This window comes from Ornithodoros turicata, chromosome 6 (assembly GCF_037126465.1).
Source record: "Ornithodoros turicata isolate Travis chromosome 6, ASM3712646v1, whole genome shotgun sequence".
Lineage (NCBI taxonomy): Eukaryota > Metazoa > Arthropoda > Arachnida > Ixodida > Argasidae > Ornithodoros > Ornithodoros turicata.
The window spans coordinates 24,650,757-24,662,159 of NC_088206.1; the positions used below are offsets into that span (position 1 = coordinate 24,650,757).

Below are 11,403 nucleotides of genomic sequence, written 5' to 3' on the forward strand. Positions count from 1 at the left end.
CGCAACAATTGCGGTAACAACCTCAGTGCATGCGGGATAATATATGAGTGGGATGGCGATGAAAAAGGTGAGGCATACACGCACACAAACACATGACACAAATGAGCGTTGCGGTTGCACACGCGGTTGCGTCGTATCTGATGGGGATAGTAGTAACGACCAACGTGTTTACTGTAGAAGCGGTTTTTTTCGCGCGGAATTATTTTTCGCGTTTTTCGCGCACACCTCCAAAGTCGCGAATTTAAGTTCCCGCGAATAACTCTGGTCATATGAGGGTGAAAAGCGTTCGGAGTTCGACGCTATACCGTGACTACCTGACCCCTCTATTCCATGCAGCGTAGGCAGTTTAAGCAAGCGCAGAAGATTGTCTTATCCCATCAGGCAAGATGCAAAGAAAAGAAAATTCATCATGCTTTTGTTACTCCTATAAACGCTTTGCACTATACATACAATACACCACTATACCACGAAGCCGGAACATGCCTTTCCCCGCATTATCAAAACCAGATCTTATGATAGTACCACATCTCAACCGAACTGTTCAGTGCCGAAAGTGATAATTAATAAGAACTGCTAAAATGAACTGGCTGACCTGCACACGACCAGTACTATGGCCTCCTACAGGGCCTTTCCTCCCATCGCTGTCAGGAGAAGAAAGGAATAGACCCAGAATGCCGCAATACACGTGAACAACGGATGTCTTATAGTACGTGCCAAAATATGCCCGAGTATTGACGGCGGCACGATATGCAAGAGCAAAGCACTCCCGGAAACCTGTGTCGCAAATTTAAGTTCTCGCGAATTAATCGTCAAAGCAGGTCTGGTCGAAAACGCGAAAATATTTTCCACGCGGAAAAAACCACTTCTACAGTATTTCCTTTTCTTTCCTCTCTCTTCTTTTTTTGGGGGTGGGGTAGGCCGTTCCTTAATTGCATTCGGTAATGCGTACAAGTCTGCTCTCAATTCGGTAAATGCGTCCCGTCTATTTTTAGAAGCTGGTCGTGCGGCTCATTTCTGTCAATATATAATATAGCTGGTGGTTATTAGGAAGGCCGCTTTCGTAGAGAAGACCTCAAGTTCCGTTCTGTTTCGGAACACGTATCGACTCGAATCACATTGCGCTAGAATATTGGCTCCAGTAATATACAGTTCCGGCTCACCTCTTATTTGTTGATGTGGGGGTAAGATTGTTGGTTTGCTCATATCCGATCTGTTTACGAAGGATTGGTGAGTCATCAGGTTACCATCACAAGAGTAACGAAGTAACGGTTGGAAGACAGGTATGTGGCAGTCGTTAGTGGTTGTCATGCTGGGATCCCACTATCTCAGGCCGGTTGCGCTATGTCCGGTTCTCTCCTGGTTTCCCGGTAGCCTTTATTTATTTCAAATGCGCCCAAATTTCCGGCAGTCAAGAGCACCGTTCCCCGTGATGCCGGGAAGTATACTCTCTTGTATACCACTGGCATCCGACCCAGTTGCTTCACGGTGCTAACACGAATTCAAAACAGGAGCAAAAACGCCTCCGATTGAAATACGGCAGTCGTCGAAGATGCAAGACACAGAGTATATCCTACTGAACGATAAAGGATGTGATATGAAAAGAGCAAGAGTTCCACCCGGAGGCGGCGTCTACCTTTCGCCTTCGGAGGGACCAAGTGGAATTCTCGATTTTCTTTCTCTCTTCTGTCGTCCTAAAGCGGCTTCTTCCTGCCCGAACGGTGTCCTTTTGGCGCCCCTTCAGACGGGCTCAGGGGGCAATTGACCCCCCTGCCCCTCAGAGACTCCGGCACTGGTTTCATCCGAAGGCTCTGTCTTTGCAATTTTCATTGCTACTTTCTAATGATCTAATTTCTCATGAAGGTGTTAGTTTTACTGCGGTTGGCGGACGTTACGCAACGAACGTTAATTATCGCCAGTTCTGATCGAATTTCCTCTTCCAACTTATTTTTCCCAGGCTAAAAGGTCCGTCAGGAACCATTCCGTCATTTCCGTCAGGAACCATTCTTGTGGTGTATCGGAGGGAAGTCCATAATGATCGACGAACGTAGCATTGGTCGTGCCTCGTTAATATGGACACTTTCGTCCCCCAACAAAATCGTCCATAGCGCGTATCGTCCATATTATCGAATACCGAGGAAATAATAAACACTATGCTGAAGGTTTATTGGGAAAAGATTCCATATTAGTAGTGTCTGCATGAAGGTATACTTCGTTGCACATTAGCAAAACGTCGGCAACAGGTTGTTGCTCGTTGTCCTAAAAGCATTGAAGAGCCGGGCCGTACGTCCAGCCGTACGTCCATGGCGAACACATGACGTCATACATTACTTACCAGGCTCGACGTGTCCACAAATAACCTCCTTCCTCTAATACTTCTTGCGAAGGGGGCGTACCTCTCTACGCAACTGAACGTCCAACTTTCAAAATTTATCCTGTAGAATGTGGGGACAGGCTTGCCCTCCATAACGATACCGTACATAAAAACGAGCGAAAAATACATGGGCTACATATGGTTTGTACGTTGCTGGATCGTCCATTGTCCGAGAAAAGCGAGTTTCCATATTAACGAGGCGACAATGCACTGAATAAGTTCGGTCCTCATTGTCCATAAAATTGTCCATAATTCGAGTTTGCCATAATAACGGGGTCCTTATTAACGAGGTATCACTGTACGTTGAGCTTGAGGGAACTAAGAGGACGCACAAAGAAGTAGACAGGACGAGGCTTTAGACGGAGGACGAGGCTTTGAGCCTCGTCCTGTCTACTTCTTTGTGCGTCCTCTAGTTCGCTCAAGCTCAAGGTATGCTACCGTCGTTGAACCAGCTCGCTTTCGTTTTCACCCTTATTTCATCCATAATGATGTTCGAAACTCACGGTGTTATCCCAGCTAAATGTGATTGGCGTCCCACGTGATCGCCCATCAATTTATGATCATCCTGTGGAATAATTTACCGTGTGTCAATCATTACCTGTAATCAAAATATAGCGGAATTTATTAGCCAGTGTGTAAGCTTCTTCTCTCGCCACTAGCTAAATACGTATAATGCATATATTCACACGCTTATGCCGTTATTACGTTTGTAACCCCCACCTTATGTAACGCCCCACCCAGGGAATGAAATTCCAAGTTTTATTACAAATGGGGGGAATAGACGCATAAACCAGCTCAGACAGCGGGAGAGATCACGTGCTTACTGAAACCGATAGAAATGACCGCTTCTCTGGCGCCAGACCTGGGCGCGGGTACAGTGTGCCAATCGAAACATGTAAAGAAATAATTGTAAAGAAATAAGAGAAAACGAAAATAACACAGAAAGAGGACGTTACATCAGCGGTACTGCATATCCAAGCAAGCGCCATAATGTTGTGAAGCGGTGACTGCGCAAACCATTTCGCTCGCTGCGCCATCCCTTGACTGTAGACGACGAAGTGCCGGCTATGATGCACCGCCTTAATACTCTGGCGTTTGCTTTAGCGCGTCCATTCCAGTCGATCTCGAAACCATAGTGTCATTCTATTCTGCCACGGTATCCCACGCTAAATAGTGGCGTATAGTTTGACCTTTATTCGACGGAGTACATGACAAGAGCAGACGACGGATGTTCAGAGTATGCCGGGAATTCCCTCTCAGGAAAAACGAGGAAACGTTCATCGTTAATTTCTTAGGCAACTTGAGGCCTTGTATGTGATTGTCCCTTCTATGTTGTTCCAGCCTCAGAACATCAGTTCTCTCTTGAGGAAACGTGACTCCCCATAAGAGCCAATGAGGGCGTGACCTTGAGAAAAGGAATGCTGCGACCGTGAGGGCGTCTCCGTCTCATAGAGTCACGGGGCGTCTGGACGGTGCCTTTCCTCCTCTGCGCGGCGCCCTCTCATTACTTCGCGTACGGAGTGACGTCACGCCGCCGGAGCTTCTGTGGCCGCTGAAGCAGCGCTGATCTTAACAATTCGTTTATATAACATCTGAGCACTTTTCCGAGGTAAAAATGAGCTGAGTAGATTGCCGACCATAGTGGTATCAGCTTCATAGATGGGTTTCCGGATGCGCTTTAAGCGGTGTACCTTCGAAGCATAGCACGTATAGTGGGCGGAGAATTTACGAGTGTTGGACAAGTTGTCTTTCTCACGCTCCTGTGACAATATTTATTAAATCGACGCTTTCACAGCAAAGAAGGGACAGAGGAAAACACTTGTATTGTCCCGCGTCTTGTAATAAATAAAATGTCACGTCCATCTTTTCGGCGACCAGTCATTGCCGTCATCATAGGTGGTCGTCGAAGCAGAAATATTGGCGACTGTTTTCCAAGATGGCGTCTAAATTGTGAACCAGCTGCGTGAAAGTCGGTCTCTGTGTTGGTTTTTCCTGCCAACACGAACGCATGACGTCGTACCTGTAACCAATGGCATCGTTAGGTTTCTCCTTTGCAGTCTCGTGCGATTGCATTGAGAGGACACCGGACTGGACTGGTTTTCTCCTGCTGTCATTTATTGCTGGTGAAGAGTAGCGAATGCTGTTATAGTCGTGTTCAACTTAAAGGGACTATGAAACGATTTTTTTCTTCGTTTCGTTCGAAAGAAGACATTTTTCTGAGTCTAGAACCGAAATTTCACTTTCGTCGCGCGAGCGAATTTCTCGGGAGCGAATTTAAACGGAGCGGCGAAGGGAGGACAGCTGGCGCCGCGCCGTGACGAGCTGCCGAGCGGAGACACAACGGGTAACTTGACGCGACCACGGCCGGCTCAGCAACACGTCATCGTGACGTGTTGCCGAGCCGAGGAATCCCGCCAGGAGCATGCGCCGTAGGATCCCGCGTATGCGTTCATCGGGAGTGGAAATCTCCATGACAGCAGCTTTCGCGCGATCGGCAGAGGCGGCAGCCACAGCGCGAGCTCGCGGCATTACTTGCCATTGTGCAACACCGGTGACGTAACGGGGAACCGAAGAGTGGTCCGTACAGTTACACCATCGGCAGGGAAATATGCGCGGGAGAGGAGGAACGCGGAAGAGACATTTCCAGCGCGCGCTCCTCGCAGAGTGGAGCGATTTCGTCCGGAAAAATTTGTGGCATATTGGTTTCTCTGCGGGAAGAACAGTTTCCATCGAAAAAAAGTATGGGGGTTCGGGAAATTTCATAGTCCCTTTAAGAAGGAAAAGAAATCTAGTCCGTCAACCACATACGCCGTTTGAGATAAGGAGGCTCAATAGCGCGCCAGGAGAAATACTGTAGCGCCACCATGCGCCCTCAGTAAGCGCTATTGAAACAGAGTGAGTATGATCACGGTCACTCAGTATGATGGATTACGTTATCTGGCGCAGGAGGGAGCGTGACCTCTTTGTGTCCAGCCATCCTATCTGCAGCGCAGTAATATTTTGGGAGCTGGCGGACTAGATTTCTTTTCGTTCTTAAGTTGAACACGGCTATAATCTACTCTACCTTGAATCACCTTATGTATCGTACATGTCTAAAATGTAAAATGACCTCCCCTGATGAATGTGCTTCGCTTATTAACACCTCCCACGAAACACGTTACGGATAACCTCCTTGGTATTGCTTAATAACATGTTCGCCTAGAAACAACTGTTCAGTGGCCCTTAGGGCATTTCACTATAAATACGTAAACAATTAAATACGCAATTACCAAGTAGTATACTAGCTAGATAACTAACGCAATAAAGAACAATTGAGCAAACTAGCCTGTAGTGAAGCTAATTGACAAAGAATGAACGCAGAAATGAAACAAAGCAAGATTGAGATATGGCAGTCGTCGAAAAAGCCAGAGAGCAACGGGAATCGATTCACGCACATCTCGATAGCCGGGTGAGTGCGCTAACCACTACGCTGCGCTGGCAACGACGACCTATCGAGGGTCCTCATTCGGCGAACGGGGCACTCGACACAGGGCGATACAACGGCCTCTGGTGAACATGATAGAAAGTAACTGTTCTGAGGCTAGTAGAAGGAACAAAAGACGAACACAACACAAGCATTTGTTGTGTTCGTCTGTTTGCGTTCCAAGTGGTGGCATTCTATTTCGGAGTGGTCTGCTTGGCGTCATGTTGCTCGGGGGGGGGGGGGGGGGTGCGTCCTGAGCCGACTTCACAGGGAACTGTGCCAACATTTGTCTTAAAGCATCTTATGAGAACCCAGGGGAACGTCCAGATTCCCACTACAGGGTCACCTCCCAGACTCGTCGTGGAATGCCGTCACATTTCTCCTCGCAGTTACTTTCCATCATGTTTGCATCATCGTCATCATCGCTCACGTATCTTGGCATTATTGCGCGTAATGCATAATGTATAATGTAGAAACCCCGAGACTATAGGGAACACAAAGGGACAGACACGAACACGAAGTCTCAAACACAGCTCTGTTTGAGAGAAATAGAGATGTGTCTGAGACTTCGTGTTTGTGTCTTTCCCCTTCGTGTTCCCTATAGTCTCGGGTTTTTACATTATGCATCGTCTTCACCATGCAGCTCGCTTGCTTCCTAGCCATTTTTTTTTTCCATTATTGCGCGATTACCCTCGCGCGATAAATATCATTACTCGAACATTACGCGCTAAATTGCCGTTATATAACGTATATGGAGTAAGGTAGTCGAGAGGTTTAGAATAAGACACCCCGAAGAAATACACTGAACACCAATTCACTAAAAACACTGTTTGGGTTTTGGACTCGCGCGGTGTGGACGGTTTATTGCTTTGCGTCCTCTAATATTGAAGCAACGAGAACGAGACGAAAGATGAACTTACACTTGTTGACTGCAGTTCTCTGGCTTCAATAACCGGTTGTCGGAGGGTTTCCTCAAAAATTGTAGAAGCTCATGGTTGTCAATTCCAGGATAAGGGACGTCACCGAAGCTCATTGTTTCCCACATGAGTACACCGAACGACCACCTGTATAAGAAGAACACGTTCGGCCAATATATAATATCCTGCAATATGTACTGCCTGCGACATAATTGTCTGAAATGGACAGCTCGCGGTTTACCCTGTCTGAAATCTCCAGGTATTGTAAGACTGTTTCTTCCGACTAATATCGACTCCTACGGCATACTGCATACCCTGAGCCACACTAATGGCACAGCTCCTTCGGGGGCTTCCAATACGAACTGCTGTACCTTTCATTGAAGATTTCAGACAAGTGTGTCGCAAGCAGTGCTTACTTTTCAACGGCAAAACTTGACAGAGGTGGCTGGCCAAACATGGCGGGATCTCGTTATGTGACAAAACTAATACGGCCAGCGTAATTTCGAAGGTCAATGTGTTCCGACGAGTAATAGCACCCAAAAATTGCCGTTAAGAGAGACGGCAACTTCGACTACAGTTGTAACCGATTGCACTTCAGCTGCGGACCTACACAGCGGCAATGAGAATTTCTCCGTGCAGAACACGCGTGATGTCGTGCTAATTATACCGAGGGCTGTCACACGGGTCACCTCCAATGATCATTGAAGATGAGCGTAGCGCCACCAAGCGTGTCAACCTGTCAGGTTTACACGGTTGGTCATCTTCAATTCTCATTGGCTTCAATGATCATTGCAGACTGGCCACCCGTGTGACAGCCTGGGTATTATTTTAACGAAACCCCTCCGGCATTTTTACCACTCGAATGAAAGCGGGAAACGTACCCCTGTGCCAAGTTCGACCGTCCAAAGCCGACATTGCAGGAGGTAAAGAAAGATATCTTTAACTTTGGACAGCATGATGCCCCGTGGTCTTTATCTACGTTAGATCTTACACGTCACTCATGCTGGTGTAGACGAAATGTGCGAGCGATTCGAGCGCCATCCAGCGGACGGGGAGTGGACCTCTGCTTTCCTTTCGGTAATGTCCTTCGACGTAGATGTCCCTAGACAGACCGAAGTCGGTGATTTTGACGCGGTGTTCGTCGTAGAGGAGGATATTTCGTGCTGCCAAGTCACGGTGGACGACACGCTTCGACGCCAGGAAATCCTGCGAACAAGAAAGGTTGGATCGGGATGGTAAGCTGTCACATTAAAAGTCTCCCGAATGATGCCCATGGTACAAAAGCAGCTAACCGCACTTACCATTCCTTGCGCAACTTGTCGTAGTAAAGAGAGAAGATGCGTTGGAGACGGGCTTGTACTGAAAGCATATCCGGAATCTGCGGACAAAATGTAGCAGTTTGAGAACGTAAAGGAAAAACAAATCTCTACGCAGATCTCAAAATGCGAGGCTACCTGCATCTGAGGATGGTCCTTCGCTCGATAAACTACGGTTGGATCCTGAGCCCTGCACGAAGGAAATTAATAAATACCTTAGCCAATGTGATTCATCGTACATGTCTTTGAGAAAAGATACAATAGCAACGTCCTATTCGGTTCCATATGCCACTGGTGAACTTTTGGCTCAGCTCCAAAAAAATTACAGGACGGTTACTACTCGTGTAACGCGAAATTCGGCGTCAGCTGTGCGTGTGGTGAAATGAGGCCGGATGAAAGTGCGTAGACAAATTTATTTAAGCGTGCTGAGTATTGATTTGTGGTCGATGAAATGGCTGGCGAGGTCAGTGGTGTCCTGAACGAAGGGGCTGTTCTGGAACACCAAGTCTATGCATGAGCCATGTCTATAGTTGTGGGATGGCGGATGGCGGAGCACAGCGGAAGGTGGACCATGTTCGGACATATCACTTAGGAAAGTGGTGTTCTTGGCCACGTTGAAGTCTCCGTCGACGAGAAGCTTGTGCGTGCGGTAGGACACGAGCACGTACAGGATAAAGTCGCGGATGCGTTCCGGCGCGGCGCGAGGCGAGAAGTAGCACACAGCCACCACGAGCCCTGTGGGAAGCTGCACGGCACAAATTTATCCGACCCGACGTCGTCTCACAGTACTCCGGCCGCTCGGTTGCCCTTGCCACTGCGACGTGCCCCGCAGCAGCACTTGAAGCCGTCGACTTGTATCGGTCTCTCCGTCTTCACCCACGTCCCGGAAAGACACAGAAGTGGTATCTTACGGAGGACATAGTCGTGTGCAACGGCTTCTGTGTGGAGCTGTATACGGAGCGTACATTTAGGGCTGCGAGTGTGAACGAGTGGGGCTTGTCTAGTTGTTCCACGCACTGCGTGGTGATGGTGCGTAGGCGGTGCTTTTGCAGTCGATAAAATTCGTTCGCTGACGTTCGACTTCCTCCCGCGGAAGTACATGTTTTTGTGTACATCCTCGTAGGGAACCTCATATGGATCTGTTGACGAAGTCTTGCTCAGTGCAGCTTTCATGAGAGCATCGAATTCCGGCGGTGGTGACATGTCCTCTGGCGTCATTGCACAGCCGAATGTCTCCTGCGTGTCACTGCGCTGTCAACGTTGTTGTCAAGTTATTTGCGTAGTCTCGTTACACTGCTAGGTGACTGACCTCGGAATCTGGCTTTGTTTGAAGACTTCGCTTTTTCCAGTACCAGGACACTAAGAGAGCCATAGCACAGAACAAGGACAAACCAGAAACAGTGATCCACAGCCATCCACAGTCCTCTCCTGCTGGTGTGTCCTTTTTAGGATGATACGCATTGCAAACAGCATATCGAATCGGAAATACTTTATCGGTTGACTAATGGCGAATTCAGCTCGTCAATCGGGATTTTTCTGCTCGTCGTCCAAGAAGAACTCGAGCCGCGACGAAGCGTTCTTTCTTATTGTTATGCAAAGAAAACTCCAACGAACCCCTCTCGTCATTTCTGGATCTAGCGAGGCCGTGCAACAGTCACACACCGAACATACAGCCGACTTTTAGAGTTTGAGGGATGTGTGGTACGACTTTTCCCAGGCTCTTGGTCGGGGCGTGCGTCGCTGCTGGATTCGGTCTCCCCGTGCCATTTCGCTCGACCAGTCGAATTCGCCATAAGGTCGTGACCCTTTATCGATTCGCCTTCAGGATGCTCATCAATGTACACAGGGAGTCTCTTTGCCTACGCCACACATTACGCCACTTATTTTACGGGTGACATACTTGGAGCCTGACTATAGAAGAACCATGCTTCAAATCTGTGTCCGTACATCATTGCTGCTTACGGTGACACATCACGTGGTTGAATGAATCATGATGTCAACAACCCCAGGAAGCAGCGGAAGCAAGTCAGTTTCATGGCAGTGGAGATTTATAAAGATTCCCAGGACTGTCCTTTAGAGCGTGCGGAGACATAAAGCATAGGTAATAGAAGTTTAGGATATATTCCGACCTTTTAGCGCGTATTCAGCAACTGCAGGAAGGCCCAATCCGGCGGCAGTCTTTGCGCGGACGGAGACCTCGTACGTGGTCCCTTCGGGAAGATTTGTCACCTGGAGACTTTGAGACGACTGCACGTATAAGACGAAGCACATAGAAACATATATGAGAGCGTGCGTTGAGTTCCTACTGCTAAGTGCTCACTGTGTTTTCTGACAGCAATGTCCCGAGGGTTTCATCGTTATGTTTTCGGAACTCTCCGTCGCCTTCGAAGGGGGAGCCCTAATAGAGACTACGTGGGGCAAGTGATGGAGGTTGTAGGTAAAAAAAGAAAAAAAAGAAACATAGTTGGAGTAGATTTACACGTAAGGTGCGTCATCCTCCTTGTGTGGCGACATTCTGCACGTGTCTCAGGGTAGGACTGGGGTTCTTTTGACGTGCGCCGGAAATCTCTGACGTGCGACGCTAGAAGCAATGTCCATCTCCCCTACATTGCTAACGTTCTCCGCCGGGATCGAACCCGCGATTTTGAGCTCAGCAAGCTTTTTAGCAAGCGAGGGTTTTAGCTTCTTTGAACTCTTTTTAGGGTCACGTTACCTGAGGAGGCCAATGTGAGGGCTTCGCACATGCCACTTTTGTGGGCCATTTAATCGCGCACATTTATCGAGGAATTGCCGCTCTTTAAACGGCTCTACACACAACTGTCCAGCCGAAACCAGAAAACTAGCGTTGACGCCCCGTGGCTGGCCCAGCATTTCATTTTTCGCGGTGGCCGTTTCCTCTCGTTATCAATTACCGAGTAAAAGCGTCGTGCAGTATTTTGCAGGTTATCAAGTGATATCACTCACCCATCAACACTCCTGATAACGCTGTGAAAGGTTTTTTTCCGTGCCAGATCCAGCGGGTTGATCTTTTCCTGGACCACAACCTGGTACTCAGAAATTTTATTTGTGTGCGACGTATGAGCCGGCGGGGCCCACATAATCTGCATGCTGGATTCTGATTGGTCTTGCCGGGCTTGTTGGACTCTGACGCGATTTGATGGCCCTGGAGCTGTTCACAAAAGAGCTCAGTGAGGCTATATATGCGATATAACGGGGCTAAAGTTTCCCAAACACATAAACTTGCTCCGACCTGTCGAGTTTGGGTAATAATAAGGGACGTACAAACGACAGCACACAAGCGAGTGGAGCAAACAACGAAGTCAACGGGACGCAACA

At 48.2% G+C, this 11,403-nt stretch overlaps 1 protein-coding gene across 1 annotated transcript; it reads right to left on the minus strand.

Moving 5' to 3' along the window:
* Positions 1-4,169: 4,169 nt before the first annotated feature.
* On the minus strand, positions 4,170-10,996 carry LOC135397747 (tyrosine-protein kinase receptor torso-like). Its single transcript, XM_064629342.1, has 6 exons — positions 10,781-10,996; positions 8,206-8,257; positions 8,053-8,129; positions 7,743-7,957; positions 6,755-6,898; positions 4,170-4,391 (listed from the first exon to the last, which is right to left on the minus strand). Exons 1-6 carry the CDS (start codon positions 10,841-10,843, stop codon positions 4,262-4,264), a joined length of 681 nt encoding a protein of 226 aa, XP_064485412.1. The 5' UTR covers positions 10,844-10,996; the 3' UTR covers positions 4,170-4,261.
* Between the last annotated feature and the right edge of the window lie 407 nt (positions 10,997-11,403).